The 23,472-nt window shown below is 47.3% G+C and overlaps 1 protein-coding gene and 1 pseudogene across 8 annotated transcripts in view; both read left to right on the top strand.

Annotated features, from left to right (window-relative positions):
- Nucleotides 1-23,472, top strand: part of EVA1C (eva-1 homolog C) — a 106,143-nt gene that overhangs the window by 27,791 nt on the left and 54,880 nt on the right. For 6 of the 8 annotated variants that reach the window (XM_034948136.3, XM_008977722.4, XM_008977721.5 and 3 more), the window contains exons 2-3: nucleotides 13,554-13,750; nucleotides 17,901-18,024. The exons of 1 other annotated variant lie outside the window; for it this stretch is intronic. In XM_034948136.3, coding sequence (XP_034804027.1) covers nucleotides 13,679-13,750; nucleotides 17,901-18,024 — 196 coding nt within the window. In that variant the 5' untranslated portion in view covers nucleotides 13,554-13,678. The remainder of the gene's footprint in view (nucleotides 1-13,553; nucleotides 13,751-17,900; nucleotides 18,025-23,472) is intronic. One more of the 8 variants, XM_008977719.5, reaches the window with a different exon arrangement.
- Nucleotides 14,331-17,883, top strand: LOC130541118 (histone demethylase UTY-like; annotated as a pseudogene).

The raw sequence follows: 23,472 nt of genomic DNA on the forward strand, positions 1-23,472 counted from the left end.
ACAAAGCATGTTTGGTCAAGTGTACAGTAAACCTGTCCTGCTCCTAAATCCAGTCATCTTCAAAATAGATTTTTGAGGTTTATAGTGCTACTCTCCAAATGTCATTATCATCCCTAAAGTGAAAAAAAAAAGGTTTAATTATTATGAGCAGTGAAATTACCATATAATCTTCCAATTAACTGAATAAGGCACCAAATAAGTGCCCTCAAGCCTTAATTTCCACCTTGAAGTTAAGGTAGGTATCATGCTTACCTTGATCATCCTACACATCCTCAAAGTGGGCAGAGTTGAAAGGCTGTCTAAGCGGGTGGGATGGGAGGCGGTGCCCTTCCACTCTTATGTCTGTTTGTCGAGCTCTGTTGGTCCTTCCGATTGGTTAGCGACCCTGAGTGTTTCTGAGAGCCTTTTGTTGTATGTGAGGGCAGAACCACTAATCTGGCCAATTCCAAGCAGAAAAGATCAAGTATAGATTTCATATCTGAGTTTTAAGTGCTAGTAAAAAGTTGCATTAAGTTATCAAATGCACTGGGATCCTGGCTTCATCGCCAAGTGGCTCTGCGGTTTGAGGATTACGCTGCGTCCCAAAGAAAAGAAAAGAAAATTGTTCCGTTTAGTTGCTTGGGGTAAAGGGGGATTGATCCAGTTACTTTTAAATTAATCTAAGTCAGATGGTGTTCGCTGCATAACTTTCTAAGGTTGGTACTTGGTCAAAGAACAAGGTGTTCATTTTTATAGGATTGAAGGCCTTTGGTTGAAAAGGCATGAAGAAGTTTCTACCAGTCCTGTTTGAAATAAAATAGTAGTGTAATCTAAGGATTGTAATACAAGACCAACACAGCACATTTAGAGTAACTTTTTAAAATTGGTTGACAGATGTCAACCAATTAACTTTTTAAAATTAACTTTTTAAAATTGGTTGATGATCTCTCTCTCTTTCCGTAGATGTGTGTGTAGCATATCACATAGAGAAATCTATAAGCCCTGGGTTATGTTGGTTGCTGATGAGGATTAATTAGAACCTACTACTCAATTATTCACTTTTGATCTGCTCTTGCTCTAGTAGTCTTCTTCACTGTGTCATTCATTCAAGAGCTGTTCATTGGGCCAGGCGCAGTGGCTCACACCTGTAATCCCAGCACTTTGGGAGGCCGAGGCGGGCAGATCACCTGAGGTCGGAAGTTTGAGACCAGCCTGACCAACATGGAGAAAACCCGTCTTTATTAAAAATACAAAAAATTAGCCAGGTGTGATGGCACATGCCTGTAACCCCAGCTACTCAGGAGGCTGAGGCAAGAGAATCGCTTGAGTCCAGGAGGTAGAGGTTGTAGTGAGCCAAGATGATGCCATTGCAGTCCAGCCTGGGCAAGAAGAGTGAAACTCCCTCTCAAAAAAAAGAACTCTTCATTTTCCTATATGATGACATACTGCTATATGACAAACTCTTGCTAGCTGCTGGAGATACAGCAATAAATAAAGCAAAGTCCTTGCTTACATCCCAAAGGGGAGAAACAGACAACAGGTTTCTATGTAGCAAGATACAGCAGAGTCAGGGGTGTGGGGCAGGAGGTGTGCTGTCTTGCAGAGCAACCCGGAAAGGTCTGACTGATGAGGCCACATTGGTACAAGAGGCTGAATGAAGGGAGGAAGGGAGAAAGCAGATGTTTGGAGGAAGACTGCTTCGGGCTGAGAGACAGTCAAAGCAAAGGTCCTGAGGTCAGAGTATGCTTAGCATTTTCAAGAAACAAGAAGGCACTGTGGCTGAAGTCAAGCAGGAGAATGGCAGAAGATGAGGTTGGATGAGGCTGGATGAAGTAGAAGGGGCCCAGTGGCATGGGACTTTGGATTTTTGTTTGGAGTCAGAAACCCATACAATGGATTGACATGTGTAGACAAATGCCGAGACAGCCACAAAAATCTGAAATCCATACATATAAATACACAAGTGGACAACTACATAGGAAAATCCACTTAAAATACATGCAAATATATGGGGGGAAATTATGGGGCTTGATGAATCAGAGGGTTGGTGTACAGAAAGGGAAAAGAAGTAAGAAAAAGTGACAAGATGGGAGATAATTGGGTGACTATTAGAAACAAATGTTAACTACAAGAATTCAAAGTCCAGGTGTAGCCCAGAACGAGGTTTCTTCCATTTGGTGCCTCCCCTGTCTTCTGGGGCCTCAGAGTCTGTCCTTGTCCCCTCTGTTGTCCACTTGTGACAGCAGACGGGGAGAGAGAGGTAGTGGAGGGTCACAAGGGGTCTCAAGGGCCAGACCTTCAAGTGGCAAACATCATTTCTGCCCTCTTTCCATTGCCCAGAATTTTCCACTGGCCCACTGTACTACAAGGAGAGATTGGGGTAGGGCAGGCTGAGAAATATACTACTCCTGTGTGCTCAGGAAGAAAATATATTGTCTCTGCCTTGTCTGGACTCTCAGTTTACCTTCTCTCCTCTGTGGTTTGTTTCAGGACTAGGATCTGAGCTCATCACTTAAGAGTTGTCATAGCTATCCTTGGTCATCCCTAACTTGGGAGCCTCCCAAATATCTAAGAAACAGGCTGGTGGCTCTAGTTCTCTTCACAATTAACCTCCAGGTTCACTTTCTTAGTCTCACACCTGGGACTAGAGGAAGGACTTAAACTCATACCTAACTTCACCTTTTGATCTTGATGCCCCTGGGTGTGTAGTGCCAGTCCTGAGCCCTTGGTCATGGGGCCTTTCCTGTACCCTCAGGACCCCTGACTCATGGCTCCCCACCCCCCAACCCCATGCCATTGCCAATTCTCTAAATGCATTCACAAACACAAAAGAAAAGAACATCTTTTTCTGGAAAAAGACTTCAAACATGTAAAAACACCTTTTATTATTTATTTGTGAATACAAGGGTGTGGTCTTTTATCTAAAGCATTAACCAAGTGGAGGGTGGCAGGTTATAAAAAAAAAAAAAGCGGGTGGGAGGGAAGGCAAGGACATAGCAATTGAATTCCTTTCTTTTCCCAGAAGTAAGATTGTGAAATTGGCCCCTGGTGATTAGGGGACTTTAGCACACCAATGTGGGGCCAGTGACTGATATTCTTATATCCTGCGTTCAGAGTGACTCAGGCAATGTCGACCCTCAGGAAACTCAGATTGCATTGGAAGCCTCTGGCTTCAGAAAAGAAAGAGAGGAAAATGTACAGCTTTTTTGACCTCTTCTAAATACTAGTAACTTTTTAGGTCTTAATTATTAGGGAGGAAGAAGGGAAGGAAGAAGGTAAAGAAGGGAGGGAGGGAGGGAAGGAGGGAGGGAGGGAGGGAAGGAAGGAGGAAGGGTGGGGAGGGAGGGTTCCCTTTTCCTCCAGGCTCAGCAGTGACATGTCTGGACTGAGGGCAGCCACGGGGCTATGTACTGGTCTCTGAGCTGTCTACCTTACATCAAGGTGCTCAGAGCTGAGAGGGCTGGCCGCGAGTGTAATTTGATTAGAGCTGAATTGTTCAGCATTGTACCAATGGAAGCTCTATGTTAATTAGTGTTCTTTAAGATTTACAGTACATGGCAGGGTACAGTGGCTCATGCCTGCACTTTGGGAGGCCTAGGTGGGTGGATCACCTGAGGTCAGGAGTTGGAGATCAGCCTGACCAACATGGTGAAACCCTGTCTCTACTAAAAATACAAAAAAAGTAGCCAGGCTTTGTGGCAAGGACCTGTAATTCCCAGCTACTTGTGAGGCTGAGGCAGAAGAATCTCCTGAACCCAGGAGGCAGAGGTTGCAGTGAGCCAAGATTGTGCCATTGCACTCCAGCCTGGGCAAGAAGAGCGAAACTCCATCTCAAAAAACCAACAAATAAAAAACCCTTACAGTATAATTGTAATACCTTAGAGATGTGCAGTGGTTTATGGTAAAGAAAAAAAAAGATGCTTATGCCCACTATATCATTTAATCATCACAGCAAAACATGAAGCCACCAATTCCAAGAGGTGGCTATCACAGTCATACACCCTAATTCCTAGTGCTCTCTTTTATTTTTATTTTAGCTATTACAGATAACAATAACCAAAGGATTGAATATTTCACTTCTTTATTATTAGTTTGCATTTCCTTGCACATCCAGTGAACCAACTTCCCAAGAGTTGGATCTGTCTCCAAATTCCGGAAAGGTAACTTTAACCTTTAGTAACAGAGTGCAGCACAGCTGTGACTTCATACCATGGGTGACCATACGACCATCCAGGAATCAAAGGTCTCTTATCCTCCATCCTCTCATTCTTTCTCTTCCCAAAGCACATGTTTCTATGAGACAGGGCCACAGCCAGCAACTCCCACTTCTGACACCAATTGTGTGAAAACACACACACACACACACACACACACACACACACACTAAAACTCAAAGTACTTTCTCTATTCTTTCACTCAACAACAATCAACACGGAATATTTTTTGTGACCAAATGTTTGGGGATTCCTCCCCACCAACAAGCAAACAATCAATTCTGCAGCAAATACCAGCTGGATATATACTCCAATTCAATTCTGACACCATCTACCTGGAGATAGCATCATATCCCACAGATTGAGTCTCGGTCCCCAAGACTATTGCCCTTCTTCCCAGCAGTCACAGTCTGGGCCTCCAGAACTTCTGAACAACCAGCTTCAAGTTGAGGTTCCCATGACCCCCTCCTTGGGTTCCATCAATATGGAGTGGCTCACAGAAAAACTTTAGGGAAGTTTACTTATGTTTATCAGTTTATTATAATGGCTATTACAAAGGATACAGATGAAGAGACACATAGGGAAAGGGATGGAGGAAGGAGTGCGGAGCTTCTATGCCCACCGTGGGTGCCCTGACCTCCAAAAACCTGTACATGTTCTGCTATCCAGAAGCTCTCCAAACCCAGTTCTTTTGGATTTTTATAGAAGCATCATTACATAGGCACAATTGATTAAATCACTGGCCATTAGTGACCAATATAACCTTCAGTTCCTCTCCTCTCCCTGGAAGTTGGGGTTGGGCTCAAAGTCCCAACTCTTTAATCTTGCCCTGGTCTTTCCAGGGACCAGTCCCCATCCTGAAGCTAGCTAGGGGCTGCCAGCCATCAGTCAACTTATTAGCATACAAAAACACATCACTTTGGAGATTCTAAGGGTTTTAGGAGTTGTATGGAAGGAAACACGTGAAAGATCAAATATATATTTCACAATATCGCACTCCTGTAGAACACTTTGGGACACATACCATGATTCTTTGAAAATCAGTTATTTACATCATTCTGGTATAAATCAATGAAAATGATCAAGGCAAGTTGTAATCATTTTAGGGGGTTTATTTGCCGAAGTTAAGGACACCCACTGAGGAGACAGGTCTATGCCTTTCTCCAAAGATAATTTTGAGGGCTTCAATATTTAAAGGGGAAAGGATGGATATTGGGGGAATATACAATTTTCATAGGAGGGTGAATAGAGGAAATAGTCATTCATGCTGTCACTTGTCTGGCTAAGGGAATCTGCAATTTTACATAAGATAACGTAAACAATAGGGCAGAGGAAGCAATCAGATATACATTTGCCTCAGGCGAGCAGAAGGATGACTTTGAGTTCTGTCCTGTCCCGTCCCACATCTGTGGATAAGCTATCAATTGACATTGCCAGGGTGAAATTCAACAGAAATATTTTCAAGTAAAGATCTTGGGGCCTGCAAGGAATCTCCTTGTGGGCAAAAGGTGAGCGATGTATGTAGCTTTTTATCTTTGTAGCCGTCTTAGGAACCAAATGGGAGGCAGGTTTGTGCGACCCAGTTCCCAGCTTGACTGTTCCCTTTAGCTTAGTAAGTATGGGGCCCCAAGATTTATTTTCCTCTCACACTGGTCTTTCTATAGTCACTGGATTATTTGAATATTAATGGATTTTCCTTGTAAATGTGATGAGGATGACGATCCCAAGAAGGACTTCCCTGTGTCTTTCAGAAGACAGAGGAGAGCTCCTGCCACTCTTACGGGTTCATGTCGTGAACTCTTCATCTGTATTCAAAAAATGAAAACCTAAGAACTTTGGTCTAAGCTGTTCTAAGATTTGCTCAACCCAAACCTTTCAGGATACTCCTTTGAGGAAGGTTTTACCCATGGCAGTAGCTATAAAACTTTCTGCTGATACACAGTGGGAGGATTCACCAGGGAAGAGTATCTTGGAGTTACACATGAGCTGCACCAAGATCCCTGAGTGATGTGAAGCGGATAAAAAAGAGTCTACATCCAGCTGGGTGTGGTGGCTTACACCTGTAATCCCAGCACTTTGGGAGGCTGAGGCGGGAGGATCACCTGGGGTCAGGAGTTCGAGACCAGCCTGGCCAACATGGTGAAACCTCATCTCTACTAAAAATTAAAAAATAGCCAGGTGTGGTGGCACGTGCCTGTAGTCCCAGCTACTCGGGAGGCTGAGGCAGGAGAATTGCTTGAACCTGGGAGGCGGAGGTTGCAGTGAGCCGAGATTGTGCCATTGCACTCCAGCCTGGGTGACAGAAAAAGAAAAAAAAAAGAGTCCACATCCTCTCATTTCCTCTCCTCACCAGTTTAACAAGGATCAACAGAGCATCTCCAGGCTCTAATGGATTCCAGGACTGATTTCTTAACAGAGTGTGCACAACTGCCATCTTCCAGGATAGCAAATACTTGCCTACAAATAGAGTTAAGATTGTAAAAGCTCTGGCTGAAACTATTAAGAAATAAAGCAGTTTTGACTGATCCAACATGATGGCTAATTTGACTAGGAGGGAATCATTAATAAACAGCTGCATTAGTAGTTGTTCTTTAAAAAGGATCTCTCTTCAACCAGCCAAGAAACCAAGGTGTGGGAAGTTCAGTGGCATGACTCTGCCCAGCACACTGGAATGCATGAGCTTGCCTACCGGGAAAGCAGCATGCCGGAAAGGGTGTGAGATTGGGAGCAGCTCATCTGTCATCTGCCTTTTGTTTAAGGACAACCTTGGCAGCTGGCTCCTGCTCCACCCCACTTCCTACCTTCATCCTGGGAGACGCCTGGTCCACAGGGCATCTTCATTCTCAGTCCTGGCATCCTTGTTTCCAGCAACCTTCTCCACCAACCTCTCCTACCTCCTTCCATGGCCACTCCTGGACATTTCCATAACCTGCAAATCCACCTTGAAATCACTCCTCAAACAACTCGTGGGCACAGCCTCCTGCCTTTCCAGCCTGCTGTGTGATTCCCTCACTCTGACCTTGCTGGTCCTCATCAGGATCTCTGGTCCCTTGCGCCCCTCCCCTCTTCTGTGCTCATTTCCTTTCTTACGTTTAGCTTGGAGCCCACGGTTCATCATTTTGAGCCGTCTCTTGACAATATCCCCCTTCAAACTTGTCGGACCATAACCCACGGTAAGAAATCTAATACATATGAGCCTGGCGCAGTGGCTCACACCTGTAATCCCAGCACTTTGGGAGGCTGAGGTGGGTGGATCACTTGAGGTCAGGAGTTCCAGACCAGCCTAGCCAAAAACAAAAATTAGCCGGGCATGGTGGCGGGCACTGTAGTCCCAGCTACTCCAGAGGCTGAGGCAGAACTGCTTGAACCAGGGAGGTGGAGGTTGCAGTCAACCAAAATCGCACCACTGCACTCCAGCCTGGGTGACAAAGGGAGACTCCGTCTCGGGGGGGAAAAAAAGAAAGAAATCTAATACATACGATCTAAGGGTCATGTGCATATGTATTTATCTGTACACATACATATATGCACAAGTCTCTTTCACTTTAACTCAATCACAATTATTTAAAAATCTCTCTCTGAACATCAGTTCTTACAGCTGTTTCTCTTTTTTTTTTTGAGAACTTAATCACATCTGCCAAGTCCCTTTTACCATGAATGTCTGGTAACATAATCACTGATCCTGGGGATTAAGGCCTGTGGACATCTTTGGGGGCCGTTATTCTGCCTACCACATGGACCATCTTTGACTTTCTTCACTTCCACTCACTTTTCTTTTTTCTTTTTTATTTTTTCTTTTTTTTGAGATGGAGTTTTGCTCTTGTTGCCTAGCCTGGCGTGCAATGGCGTGATCTCAGCTCACTGCAACCTCTACCTCCCAGATTCAAGTGATTCACCTCCCTCAGCCTCCCGAGTAACTGGGATTACAAGCGCCTGCCACCATGTCCGGCTAATTTTGTATTTTTAGCAGAGACGGGGTTTTTCCATGTTAGTCAGGCTGGTCTTGAACTCTCAATCTCAGGTGATCCGCCTGCCTTGGCCTCCCAAAGTGCTGGGATTACAAGCGTGAGCCACCGCGCCTGGCCCCTCCACTCACTTTTCAACCTTTTCCGAACAAGCTTCTATCCCCACCCCCCATCCCATATGGTTTCAAAATGGTTGTTGATGGCCTCCATGTTGCTGAAACCATGGGGTTGTTCTAATTGTCCTTCTTCCTGACCTTTTGGCACTGTTGACCAAACAGAATGGGGCATGGGCAGGCACCCTGGAGGACCAGAGCATTTGGGCAGCCTGTCCTGCTGTCACCCAGCAGCCCATCCTCGTGGGACTGAGGCTGGCTACAGAAGGCATTCCGCACCCGCCTGCTCCATGAGTTATCCAGGGCTCCATGTGCCTAGGCTTTCTTTATTGTTTAAAAGTGTAGGTCAGATAACTGCAGGTGAAGTTTTCTTAAACATTTTTGTTTACATATCCACAGTGGATAACTGGGTGAGCTTTCACAAAGTAAAACACATGCCTGCCATCAGATCAAGGAACAGGGCATTGCCAGCTCGCCCGAGCTCCTCGTTCTCCCCTCCCTAACGCTAGCTCCTCTCCTCCCATAGGTAATGCTATCCTGGGGCCGAGGTGATAGGGATTTTTTTTTCCTTTTAAATAGACTTAATGTGTTAGAGAAGTTCTAGGTTCATAGAAAAATGGAGAAGAGGCCAGGCGCTGTGGCTCACACCTGTAATCCCAGCACTTTGAGAGGCTGAGGCGGGCAGATCACGAGGTCAGGAGTTTCAGACCAGCCTCACCAGTATGATGAAACCCCATCTCTACTAAAAATACAAAAAAAAATTAGCCAGGCGTGGTGGTGCATGCCTGTAATCCTAGCTACTTGGGAGGCTGAGGCAGGAGAATTGCTTAAATCTGGGAGGTGGAGGTTGCAGTGGGCTGAGATCTTACCACTGTATTCCAGCCTGGGTGACAAAGAAAAAAAAAGAAAGGAGAAAAGAAAGAAAGAAAGAAAGAGAGAAAGAGAAAGAAAGAAAGAGAGAGAAAGAGAGAAAGAGATAGAGAAAGAAAGAAAGAAAATAAAGAAAGAAAGAAAGGAGGGAGGGTGGGAAGGAAGGAAGGAAGGAAGGAAGGAAAGAAGGAAGGAAAAGGAAAGAAAAAGAAAGAAAAATGGAGCAAAAAGTGCAGAGTTTTCATCAACCTCTAATCCTACCTGCCACACACACGTGCAGCTTCCACCACTAGCAATATCAAACCTGAGTGCGATATTTGTCATAATCAATAAACCTACATTGACAAATCACTATCACCCAGAGTCCATAGTTTACATGAGGGCTCACTCTTGGTGTTGTACGTTGCATGGGGTTGGACGTATGGACAATGACGTGGCTCCACCATTGTAGTATCACACAGGGTAGTTGCAATGCCCAAAAAGTCCTCTGTGTTCCACCAATTCATTCCTCCTTTCTCCTGACCTCTGGCAACCATGGATATTTTCGCTGTCTCCATAGTTGTGGTTTATCCAGAATGTCATATAGTTGGAATCAGACAGTACACAGCCTTTTCAGATTGGCTTCTTTCACTTAAGAATATGCATTTAAGGTTTCTCCATGTCTTTTTGTGGTTTGATAGCTCATTTCATTTTAGTGCTAAATAACATTCCATTGTCTTTTTTTTTTTTTTTTTTTTTTTTGAGATGGGGTTTCGCTCTGTTTCCCCTGCTGGAGTGCAGTGGCACGATCTCGGCTCACTGCAGCCTCTGCCTCCAGCGTTCAAGCAATTCCCCCACCTCAGCCTCCAGAGTAGCTGGGATTATGGGGGCGTGCCACCACACCCAGCTAATTTTTTGCATTTTTAGTAGAGACGGAATTTCACCATGTTGGCCAGGCTGGTCTCGAACTCCTGACCTCAGGTGATCTGCCCGCCTCAGCCTCCCAAAGTGTTGGGATTATAGGTGTGAGCCACCACAACTGGCCGGGCCTAGGTTTTTGAAGAAGGAATTGAACTGAGTGTAGGGCAGGTTGTACTGCTGACGTGTCTTCTTTGTACTTGGAATGTGCTAGGACTGATATACTTCAAAGTGCAAAGCACCTGAAGGATCTGGCATTAGTCAATTCTATGCACTGAGCTTCTGCCCCCAGAATACCACTCTCAGAATAAGAATATGGTAAGGCCAGTTGGATAGGTGGGGCATGGATTGGAGGCTCAGGCCACTGCACTGCACGTACAGGTCTTGATGTAAATGGTCTGGAGGAGGTCAAGTTCTGTTTAGCGGGGATAGACTATGTGACAGAGTGAAGAAAGATAATGGTCTAAACGCAGCAAAAGTTTCATTCCCACTCACGTGACAGTCTGTGGAGCAGGCAGCTCCTCTCTTCATGAACCTGGGACCCAGGTATCTTCCATCTTGTGGCTCTGCTTCTCCGGAGCCTTGTCATTTTTTTTTTTTTTCATCTAGCTACAGTGACAAGATCTTTTGGATAAGCCATGAATATTAAACCAAAGGCAAACTCTGAAAATTGATTTGATGTGTGGTCAGCTGCTTATTTATTCCCCGGACCACAGTCCGGGGAATGCTGGGGTGATGGACAAGAAGGTTTTCATGAGGAGGCTGAAGAGATCTAAGTATGGGGTGCCAGCCTGGGGCACTTCAGAAGGGGCACTGGCCTAGGGGTAGCATCAGGGTGACCCTGAGTTCCCTGGGGCAGGGTGTGGCTCATGACAGGGTGCTGAGAACCCACCAAGAAGGCTGGAATTTTCAGTACTCATTGTTTTATGAGGGCCTGCCTGTGTGCCAGGCGGGAAGACACTGACCAGAGGCCCAGGGCCACTGAGGGGTCTCGGCCTGGTCTCTTGGTGCCTGGGGGGTACACTGTGCAAGCAATGATGTAGTTCCCAGGGGCAGGACTCTGACCCACACTCCTGGTGCCAATGTCCGTTTTGCCACTCATGTTAGATTTTGCTTCTCTAAGTGAACTTACTCAGGATAGCTGGGTTCTTGGCCATTCTTCCAGTGGTTTTCAAGGGTGAAAAAAGGAGTTTCAGCAAGACAGCTAACGTCTGGATGAACGTGCCAGGAAGTGTCTGTAGCCTTCCTCTAGAGAGCACTCTGGGCTGGTGGGCGTGAGGACCCCAGGGCAGGCTGGCTCAGCCCCTTTGACTTCAGACTTCAGGGAAGGCCAGGGAGCTGGATTGGGTGCCTGGATTTTCCGAGAATTATGTTTCTGAGAGGATTTTGAAACCTAAACAGGAATACTTTACACACAGGTCATCGAGCAGGAATTGGGAAGTTCCTAAGCTGCCCTCCTTCACGCCACCTCCTCCCTTCAGAGGCCAAGGGCTGCCAAGCTGTCTCCCACACACCTCAGTGAAAAGTCCCTGGCTCTCCTCCCAGCCGCCTCGCTGTGACCTCGTGAGGTGTGAGAAGGAGGAAGGGGATCTACATTCTGGATGAACCTTCCTTCCTCCTTGCCGAGAAATAGTTTGGGCCCCTGCGCCTGCTGGGCCTCAGAGGTTCTCAGAGCCCAGGGCCCAGTGTGGCTCCTGCAAGCTGCCTGGGAATTCCATGGAGGCTGACTGGCTGCCTGTCTTATTCACAGTCTGCTGCAACCCCTTTCCTAAGCTTGGGTGGCTGAAAACAACAGAAATTCATCCTCTCACAGTTCTGGAGGCCAGAGTCTGAATCCAGGTGTTGGCAGGGCTGTGCTGCCTTTGAAGGTTCTAGGGAAGAATCCTTCCTGGCCTTTTCCAGCTTTGGGTGGTGGCCGGCAACGCTCGGCATTCCTTGGCTTCAGGTGCATCATTCCAGCTGCACATGGCTGTCTTCCCTCTGTGTCTCTTCTTTTCTTCTTATAAGGACACCAGTCATATGGTGTTAAGGGCCCACCTTACTCCAGTATGTCACCAACTTAATTCATTACATCTGCAACCACCCTATTTCCAAATGTCACATTCTGGGGTTCCTGATGAACGTGAATTTGAGGGGACATCATTCAACCCACAGCAGAGCCCCACCATCGCCTCCCTGCACCACGCCCTTGGAGCAGGCCCCTTCTCTGCGCAGGGCACCCTACCTGTCTTTCCTCTCCAGCAGCAAGACAGAGCCAAGAGTGATTTCTTGAAATGAAATTGCATCCTCTCATTCCAATAAGGCATGGCCTCACTAGTGGGAGATGAGCAAATGAAAGCCTCCCTCAGGATGGGCATCCACACATCCAGGGGACACTCACCCCAATTTTTTTCCTGGTTTATAAAGGTGCTTCAGGACTCCTTGGCTCCTGGCCAATATCTTAGTGCTTCCTGAAGGGGAAAGAGCCCTCCAAACCATTCAGTGGGCCATCCCAGACCGAGGTTTCTGACCCAGACATTGAAACAGGAGGAGTTCCCTTATCCCCCTTGTAGGGCATGTGACAGGGGCATGGCTCGCTTCTCAGTATCCTGCTGCTCAAACCCCTAGAGGGGGCATGCAGATGGGCAGGTCGTGGGGAGCGTTTTTGAGCTCTGACCCCACAGCACCTTGTAGAATTGGGTGTTTACAGCTCCCGAAGCCCCAGTGGGCATGTGTTACAGTGGTCTCCTTCAGTTTTGCCGTCTGCAGGCGGCTTGTGTTAATCAGCTCAATTAGACCCTCTGCCTTATCACAAAGACAGACGGCTTTCTGTATCCCAGGTTCTTGCCCTAGTGTACTCGGAAAATCAGATTTCGCATGGACTTGGAGAAGGAGTGCAAGGTTTTATTGAGTGGAGGAGGTGGCTCTCGGATGGGGAGCCAGAAGGGGGATGGAGTGGGAAGGTGGTCTTCTCCTAGAGTTGGGCTGCCCAGCAGCCAGACTCTCCTCCGACCGCCCCTGACTGAATTCCACATCGCCCCGCTGTCGAAAGCCCGCCAGCATCTGCTGGTGTCTGTCAGTGTGCTCTTCTGCTTCTCTGCTCCTCTCGACGTCCAGCCACTTGTGTGTGTGCCCACTAGGGTCTTGGGTTTTTTATGGGCACAGGATGGGGGTCATGGCAGGCCAGAGTAGTCTTGGAAAATGCAACATTTGGACATGAAAACAGGAGTGCCTGTTCTCACTAAGGTCCATGGGCACAAGCCCATGGGTGGAGCCCTCGCCAGGGACCCCACCCTTCTCTACCCAGCACTCCCCTGCCCCCCTTCCATGTCAACATGAAAGCTGCCATTGGCTCCTGTGCCCCACCTCTGGGCCTGGTTTGGTGACCTCTGCACCAGAGCTGCTAGGGAGGCCCCATCCCACATGTTGTTGATTGAACAGCCCTTCCCCAGGGGAACCAACATCCTCCTGTCCCCAAACCCATGGAGGAGTGGTGGGTTCCTGGGCCTCTAGTAACTCGACTGAATATTTTCCAGGTTACCTAACCAAACTCCTGCAAAACCACACCACCTATGCCTGTGATGGGGACTATTTGAATCTACAGTGCCCTCGGCATTCTACGATAAGTGTCCAATCGGCATTTTATGGGCAAGATTACCAAATGTGTAGTTCCCAGAAGCCTGCCTCCCAGAGGGAAGACAGCTTAACCTGTGTGGCAGCCACCACCTTCCAGGTATTGCCTTTTGTAGACATGTTAAGATGATACAGTTTCAACACACACTCTTTCTCTCTCTCTGGGTATAAATATATTTGTGATTATATAGTTCAATCCAAGCAAAACTGATCCATGAAAAATCCCAATTTATACAGATCACCAGTTTTGTAGGTGAGCTATTATTTGCTTCTCAAAGGATTTGTTGCCCAACAAAACTAAATAGAATTCCTACCTATTGTAGAGCCCCCTTTGTACACTTCAATATGAATTTATTTGTAGGTTTACTCCTTACTTTAGTATAGCAAAGTACAACCAGGATGGATTCCAACCTCCAGGAGTTCCCTTATCCCCCTTGCAGGGCATGTGACAGGGGCATGGCTCCCATAAATGTGGGAGCCCCACATCTCCCATAAATACTCCTGTAGAAAGGGAAGGTAGGTTCTTTAATGGAAACCACAAGTATCTCTTTGAGGCAGACATCTGAAGTCATGACCAACTTTTTAGAAAATGTACTCAAAGGGCTGGGCGCGGTGGCTCATGCCTGTAATCCCAGCACTTTGGGAGGCCGAGGTGGGTGGATCATGAGGTCAGGAGTTCAAGACCAGCCTGGCCAATATGGTGAAACCCCATCTCTACTAATAATACAAAAATTAGCCGGGCATGGTGGCACGCACCTGTAGTCCCAGCTACTTGGGAGGCTGAGGCAGAAGAATCGCTTGAACCCAGGAGGCGGAGGTTGCAGTAAGCTGAGATCATGCCACTGCACTCTAGCCTGGGCAACAGAGCGAGACTCCATCTCAAAAAAAAGAAAATGTATTCAAGGAAGGAAATATCAGTAATATCAGTAACTGCCTTGTGCTTCTTAATGATTTGCTTCTTCAGTTGTAGATAATCATGTCATTCTTGCTTGGAGCTATTTTAGGCAGCCTTTACTGACTCCTTCCTTCTACTACATAGTACCAGGAGTTGGGAGAGGTGTGGTTTAAGTCATTCTTTTTGTGGTTGGCATATTTAGGGAAAGATTTGGTATAGGAGAAGGTCAAACTAATATTTCAATGATGGTTTTAGACTGTGCATGGCTTTCAATCATCTGAGCAACTTCTACTTCACCATCCCTGGCCCCTAACATATATAACTAGTTGACCAGGATTACTGAGTCACTTGGCCTTGGATTTTTTTTTTTTTTATGCCTCCCAAGTTCCATATGAATACATTTAAAGCAGGGAGTTTAGAGCAGGTGGAAAGTTGGAAGTCTGTTTGATTTTGTCGACCGCAGGAAATATGGATAAAGATACATTTGCTAGAACTAAGGAGAAATAAGAGTAGCTTTAATGCTGTGTAGCTCTCCCTAAGGCCCAAACAGGAGACGCAAACTAATGTGATGATGTAAGAATTTTTCTATTTCTCACACCATCCCTTGCTTCCACTCCAAGCATGGTAGTATCTGGGTATTTAGGTGATTGGTGAAACACACCAATTGAGTAGCCAAAATGAATGTGTCTGAATGACTCCCCATGACATGGTTTCTATACCTTGAGGAGAGACAACATGTTTCTTCAGGAGACAAGAAGTTGCTTTCCCTGTGTGCTCCACTGTCTTAGTCCTTTTTGCACTGCTATAACAGTGTCTCTGAGCCTGGGTAATTCATAAGGACCTGAGATTGATTTCTCACTGTTCTGAAGGTCGGGAAGTCCAAGAGCAAGGCGCCACAGGTTTGGTGTCTCTACTTCCAGGATGGCTCCTTGAACACTACATCCTCTAGGGGGTTGGAGAACGCTGGTACTCATGTGGCAGAAGAATGGAAGGGGCAAGAGAAGGAGAGAGGGCCAGCTTGCCTTTTATAACAAGCCTAGTGCCACTCTAACAACCTACTCCTGAAAAAAACAAAAAACAAACAAACAAAAAAAAACAGTATTAATCCATTCATAAGGGTGGAGACCTGATGGTCTAATCACCTCTTAAAGACTCCATCTGTTAATACTGTTACTGTTAAAGCAGCAATTACATTTCAATGTGAGTTTTGGGGGGGATAAACATTCCAGCCATAGCACCCACCCTACCCCTAATTCTCTCTGTTGGGCGCCACCCCAGGAGGTACATCCCTCTTGACCCACCCCCATTTCTCAGCCACCTGCCCTGGCCATCCATCCTTGGATCCCAGGCTACCTGCTGCCCTCCTGGGTGCATGAAAGGAATGTTGGCCAGTACCAACATTTTTTTAAAGTGGCTACTTTTTAAGAGTAGGAACTCTTGGCATACACTAGAGCATGGGCACCACCTGCACCATTCCACGGGTACCTGCCTCTGCCAGATACCCCTGAGGGAAGAGGATGTTCTATAACCAGGCCGACAGGTTAGCATTTGTGAACACAGTTCTGACGTTGTTGGGAGGGTTTGTTTGCCAGAAACATCCCCATGCGCTACTCTTTCAACCAGAGGTCAAGAAGTCCTTTACTTTTGTGTCTTTTTTGTTTGTTTGTTTGAGACGGAGTTTCACTCTTGTTGCCCAGGCTGGAGTGCAATGGCGCAATCTCGGCTTACCACAACCTCTGCCTCCCAGGTTCAAGCAATTCTCCTGCCTCAGCCTCCCGAGTAGCTGGGATCACAGGCACCCACCACCACGCCTGCTAATTTTTGTACTTTTAGTAGAGACAGGGTTTCACTGTGTTAGTCAGGCTGGTCTTGAACTCCTGACCTCAGGTGATCTGCCCGCTTCGGCCCCCCAAAATGCTGGGATTACAGGCGTGAGCCACCGCACCCAGCCTTCTTTTGTGTCTTTTAAGCTGCACTCGGAGCACAGGCAAGGTGCTTCCTCAGATGGAGGTTGCTTAACATGGGGAGACGTCCACACAGGAGACCACAGCTGATCCATCCCTTGACTGTCAGCAGCAAGTCCCCCTCTCTGCATTTTCCAGCTCATGACATAGTTTGGAAATAGCCCTGCCCTGGGGTCTGCTCTGTGGTTGTAACAGTGGAGCCCTCCAGTGACATCTGTGGGCTGAGTCATTTCACCATGACCTTTGGCCATGCCACATGCAGTCATCTGAAAGCTGTACCTTCTGGGGTCTGAGGGGTTTCTCGGGTATTTTTTCCTGATTGAGACACATCTGCTGGGCCCCTGAGAGAATGGGGGATACCTGGCGGGGCCAGCATTCTTCACGGAGCTATTCCACGAGCTACTATGAGAACATGGTGACTCAGAGAGGCTCACGTGTCTGCACTAAATTCAGACCTAAAGTAATAAGCAGATTCTTGGGAACTTTTTTTTTTTTAACTGTACTTGATGTCCTTTTTGTTTTTGTTTTAACCAGACCCAAGTTCAGGACCTCTGTGTTTATCACAAGCAGGACTTGTTCCATTTGGGAACGAGGACCTAGAGAACAGCAGCAAAAAGCTGAGCCTTCCCAGGACCTGGAGGAGGGTGTTCTGTGAGCTTCCACAGAGCAGATGCCTTAAAAATGAAGGAGCTGTCTGGAAAAAATCAGGAGAGAGAGATTGAGATTTGAAGGAAAGCCTTTACTCCCAATGCTCAACAGAAAGTCTGAGTGTTCCACTAAGAAAACTGCTCCCCGAGGGAGAAGTGGGTCCCATCCTCTTGAGTTTGATGAGGGTGGGAATCAGCTTTGTAATTTTTATTTTTTGGCCTGTGGATGGTTCGTAAGCTGGAAAGGGTTTGGGTCCCCAAGAGCTCCCCGATGCACAGCTCTCCTGTGTCCTGTGTGGGGCTGCTTAAGGATGAAAGGCCAGGACTGTGAATCCTGATGGTCACAGCTCTCTCAGCTTAAAGCTAAGGGACCCCGCTCGAAGGGGACCTTGAAGTCCCCTGCACCCCAACATCTGAAAGTACTCTGACCTCGCTTGCACCCCCTGGAGCCTCGGCACTCAGTGCCTTTGCTGAAAGTAGCAGCAGCCGCACCAGTAGTCGTGGATCAGAGGTTAGTTTTCCCAGGAGCCTGGCACCATTGGATCAGGTTTCTTTTCAGGAGAAAGAGCAGGGAGACAGGGAGCTAACCCAATCACCCACGTCTATGCTCTTCGGCCTTAGACACAGCTTGGCCAGGTGGGGAGGCGTCCTTCCCTTTGCAGAGCCCAGAGCAGCCCAGGTTCGGGTCTGGCAGTCACTGTGAGTAGTTTTCAAGCCTGTCCCTTTTCTACCCTCTCCTTCTAGAAGGTGCTGGACGAATGCCAGAACCAGCGGGCCTGCCACCTCCTGGTCAATAGCCGTGTTTTTGGACCTGACCTTTGTCCAGGAAGCAGTAAATACCTCCTGGTCTCCTTTAAATGCCAACCTAGTAAGTAACTTCGGAGGGGGACAGTGTGTTTGGGGTGTGGTTCTCGTTTCCTTCACACTCCTGGTCAAAATTCTCTGCCCGTTGGCATTTGTCCAACTTTGAAACTCATTAATAGACACATTGGGCTCCATTCTACCCAGTTTTTTAGAGACAGAGAGAGAAAGAAAGAGAAAGAAAGAGAGAGAGATTTTGTGTGTGTGAGTCTGCACATGCCTTCATTTTCTTACAAATGCCTGAATGTTAAAAATCCTTTCCAATATGTAAAACTCAGTTGTACTGATGCTACAACTCTCAGGGGTGGTGAGAGACTGCAATTGCTATTCCTCAAAGTGAGGAGCTGGTTCTGCTTTTCAGAGGTGTCCTGTGCTGAGATTGAGGGGCTGCCTGTTTTTCCTTGAGGCCCAGTGGCCCACTTGCCACCTGCGCCCACTGCTTCAGATCTTTAAGAACCAGCTCCTCCCGCCCTCACCCACGGCAGGGGCTCCTTGTTCCTCAGGAGAATGAGAGGGGATATGGCTGGAGCCATCTCTTTTATTCTGATTCTTGTTGTTTTCTCCATTGACTTTTGCCATTTCTAACACGCATCAGCTTTGTGATGGCCAAAAATAATCCATCTTCCGTGGGTGGGTCACACTTCCAGGCGCCAAGAGCCTGCCTGAGATAAATCATAGGTCACTGTGGCATTAGAGGTTCTTGCACACCTTGTTGCAAAGAAACGATAGCAGTGTGTTTAACCAAAAAATGAGAAGTTAAGCATTTTTTTTTTTTTTTTTTGAGACAGAGTTTCGCTCTTGTTGCCCAGGCTGGAGTGCAATGCGCAATCTCGGCTCACCACAACTTTCGCCTCCCGGGTTCAAGCAGTTCTCCTGCCTCAGCTTCCTGAGTAACTGGGACTACAGGCATGCACCACCACGCCTGGCTAATTTTGTATTTTTAATAGAGAGAGGGTTTTGCCATGTTGGTCAGGCTGGTCTTGAACTCCTGACCTCAGCTGATCCACCTGTCTTGGCCTCCCAAAGTGCTGGGATTACAGGCATGAGCCACCACGCCTTGTCGAGTTAAGCATTTTTAAACCTCCTCCCTGCCACCCAACACAACTGTTTTCACTTTTTGCATTTTGTTGTCTGTTAGCTCCCGCCCTGGTTCCCCGAGACCCTGGTGGCCTAGGTGCCAGACTATGTGGGGAGAGGTCAGGCCACACTCGTACTATGGTCTCAGGTACACATGTGGGGAGAAACCCCCCCGATCTCTTCAGCAGATATGCAGGCTTCTGTCAAACCCCTTCCCGGCCAGGGCCCAGATACGTCAAAACTGCCCTGTGCTCTTCTAACACAGCACATGCAAAGGCACTCACACTCTCACAGCACATAACAGACACTCCTCACACTCACCTCTCATAATAGACATCATCACACACAGGCACACACAACACAACCTTATACCCCATTATACACACTCAAACACATACAAGCTGTCACACTCACTCACACTGTCATACATGCTCACACACACACGTACAGACAATCGCAAATACCTACAAGCAGGCCCAGCCATTCAGAACCGCCTGAACTCCCTTCGTGGCCCCTCTCCACCCTCCCTCCGCCCCTAGGCATTGGGATCACCTCCTGCCTCAGTCAACAGACTCAGGAAATCACATCAAGATCTCAGTGTTCTTCCTCACTTCCCTCCAGCCGCTGAATCTCACAGACGACTGTGTCATAGCCTTGAAGACACCCTTGACTGCCATTAGCTTCGCTTTCCTTTTTTTTCTGTTCTCCACTTCCCTCCCTCCATAGTGTAAAATATTGCCCTTTGAAAAGTGGCCCTTGGCTGGGGGCGGTGGCTCATGCCTGTAATCCCAGCACTTTGGGAGGCTGAGGTGGGTAGATCACCTCAGGTCGGGTGTTTGAGACCAGCCTGACCAACATGGAGAAACCCCATCTCTACTAAAAATACGAAATTAGCTGGGCATAGTGGCGCATGCCTGTAATCCCAGCTAGTAGGGAGGCTGAGGCAGGAGAATCGTTTGAACCCGGGAGGCAGAGGTTGCGGTGAGCCGAGATCGCGCCATTGCACTCCCGTCTGGGTGACAGAGCGAGACTCTGTCTCAAAAAAAAAAAAAAAAAAAAGCGGCCCTTGTTCAAGATGTTAACAATTGGAGACCTGAGGTGGTGGGAATATGACTGTTGGTTGTCATATTCTTTCACATTTTCTATATGTTTGAAATGTTTCATAATAAATTGAGAAAAACCAGCCTCTAAGAGAAGTCAAATGACCTTTGTAAAATTGGCCGAACCTCAGATAAGTCAGTGCAGAGCCACAGCCCCATGACTATCGTGTGAGGTTTCGTCTGGTTTATTCATATCATTTCAGCAAAGCCCCTACTTTGCACAGGAGTGGAATATGAAGAGAACTCACATCCCACAGAAATTCCCTGAATGGCGGTTCTATCATGGGTGGTGTCCACACCCCCTCCAGGGTATTTCTCAACCTTCCTTCACCCAGCAAGCATTCCTGAGATCTTCACACAGCTGGTTCCTTCTCCTTGTGTATTTTCCACCCCAAACAGCACCTTTCAAGAGAGGCTTTCTCTGTCCAAAAAACAACAACAAAAAAACCTCTTCCTCTCATCCTGCCGCCCCTCTCTATCACAGCATCCTATTTTATTTTCTTCATAGCAGCATCATCGTTTATATTTACCTTATTTGTGGCTTGTGTACGATTCGCACACACACTGCATCAGACTGTGAGCATGATGAGAGCAGGAACTCTGTGTGGTTCAGCACTGTTACCCCAGAGCAACCGGTGCTTAATATGTATTCACAGAGCAAATGTTCACCCAGCAGGGCCAGGTCCTGCGCTCAGCGCTGGGGAGACACAGGTGAGCACGTCCTCGGTAACCAGATTATCCAGTCCCGTGGGGCCTGATATTCACTGTGAGTTTCACACAAATATGTGCAAGATTCCAGGTAGGGTCAGGGCTTCATGGAGAGGCACTTGGTACTACGCAAGCGGCTCACAGAAGAATCTTTTTTTTTTTTTTTTTTGGATAGGGTCTCACTCCATTGCCCAGGCTGGAGTGTAGTGGCTCAATCTTGGCTCACTGCAACCTCTGCCTCCCGGTTTCAAGCGATTCTCCTGCCTCAGCCTCCTGAGTAACTGGGACTATAGGCATACACCACCACACCTGGCTAATTTTTGTATTTTTAGTAGAGACAGGGTTTCACCATGTTGGCCAGGCTGGTCTTGAACTCCTGACCTCAAGTGATCTGCCCACCTTGGCCTCCCAAAGTGCTAGGATCACAGGCGTGAACCACAGCGCCCAGTCTCATAGGAGGAATTGACCTTGACTGGGGGTTCAGTGGAGTCTTTTTGGAGCAAGTGATGATGGAGCTGAGATCCGCAGGGATGGAGGGCACAGAAAGAGTGCTCCATACAGAAGCCTGTGGCTGGGGGTTGCAGGTGCATTGGCGCAGCCAGCCACAGGGTAGGAGCACAGCACCAAGACAGGAGAGAGCACCAGCTGGGGAGCCGGAGTAGGGATCCTGAGTCCTCAGAGCCAAGGAAGGAGTTGGGGCTCTATCTATAGGGCAGCATTTAAGCAGGGAGGGTGCTGTGATGAAGTCATAAAGCCCCTCTGGCTGCCCCATAGAGAGCAGATGAGAGACAGAGCCCCTGTGTAACCTGAACACCAGAAACCTGAGCACTGCCATTTAGGAGGTGGAAGTGAGATTGTCTCCACACCTTCCTGCCTCTTTTTCTGCATCTCTCACACCTCCTGAGGCTCTTCTTCTCAATTCCCAGTTCCAGTCTGGGCAGGACACTGTGATTGTCCAAAGGCTGCACTGCTACACCCTGTGGTGTGCGGAGCCAGTTCTTATGATGAGAGCCAGTTATGCACATGTCTTACCAGCTCTGCCTGTGTTCTGTGGCATCTGCCACGGTGGGAGTATTTACACCAGGGAAATGGGCAAATGCCACTGATCGGGTTTATTTATTTGTCTTTACGGAAAGCTATTTTACCAGCAAGGCTCACTGGAACCTTCTTTTCCCTAATGTGCACTATGCTTCCTTCCTCAAAATCTCACCTCCCAAATTGCATCCCTTCAGGAAATGTAGGTTTAAGTGAGGCTTGGATTTAGGCAGTTCTGGGTTCACATTCCTTTCTGCTGCGTATCTGCTGTGTGTTGGGCAGTGTAGGGACACTTTCTAGGACTCAGTTGTAACATGGGATTATGTCTCTTCTGCATAGGGCTGTTATAAGACTGTGAAAACACAGTGTTGTATGTAACACGCTAGCACGGGACCATGGAGTTGAGCTCAGCAGTTGGTAGCTATTATTTCAATAAGCTGATTCAAATCACTCTGCTAAAGATATGAATGACTAAAGGATATAGTCATGCCTGTCATTTCAGCATTTTGGGAGGCCAAGGCAGGAGAATCATTTGAGGCCAGTCATTAGAGACTAGCCTGGGTAACATAGGGAGACTCCTATCTCTAAAAAAAAAAAAAAAAATTAGCAGGGCATCATGGCAGGCACCTGCAGTCCTAGCCACTTGGGAGGCTGAAGCGGGAGGATTGCTTGAGCCCAGGAGTTTGAAGTTACAGTGAGCTATGAGCTCACCACTGCACTCCAACCTATATGACAGGGTGAGATTTATTTACTAAATAAAGAAAGAAATAATAAAAATAAATAAAAGTGACTATCTACATTTCAGCATCACTATGCACTGGCAATTGTATGCAATGTCAGTAATAAAATACTCCCATCGTGGCAGATCCTTCCTCTGCCCACCTTTGAAAGGTGGCTGGTGATGTGTTGGGAACAGGCCCCCCAAAATCTGGCCATAAACTGGCCCCAAAACTGGCCATAAAGAAAATCTCTGCCACACTGTGACATGTTCGTGATGGCCATGATGCCCACGCTGGAAGGTTGTGGGTTTACTGGAATGAGGGCAAGGAACACCTGGCCCACCCAGAGTGGAAAACCACTTAAAGGAGTTCTTAAACCACAAACAGTAGCATGAGTGATCTGTGCCTTAAGGATGTGCTCCTGCTGCAGGTAACTAGCCAGAGCCCATCCCTCTACTTCGGCCCATCCCTTTATTTCCCATAAGGAATAGTTTATCTATAATCTATAGAAACAATGCTTATCACTGGCTTGCTGTGATGATTTATGTGGGTAAATCTCTGTTCGAGGCTCTCAGCTCTGGAGGCTGTGAGACCCCTGATTTCCCACTCCACACCTCTATATTTCTGTGTGTGTGTCTTTAATTCCTCTAGCGCCGCTGGGTTAGGGTCTCCCCGACCGAGCTGGTCTTGGCAGTGATGTGATTTTGTGACCATTGTATCGAAAAGAAGCAGAATGACCCACATAACCCTCTCATTTGTAGGTTGGTGCAAAAATAATCGCGGTTTTTGCCCATTGCTTTTAATGGCAAAAATCAC

Source organism: Pan paniscus, chromosome 22 (assembly GCF_029289425.2).
Source record: "Pan paniscus chromosome 22, NHGRI_mPanPan1-v2.0_pri, whole genome shotgun sequence".
Taxonomy (NCBI): Eukaryota; Metazoa; Chordata; class Mammalia; order Primates; family Hominidae; genus Pan; species Pan paniscus.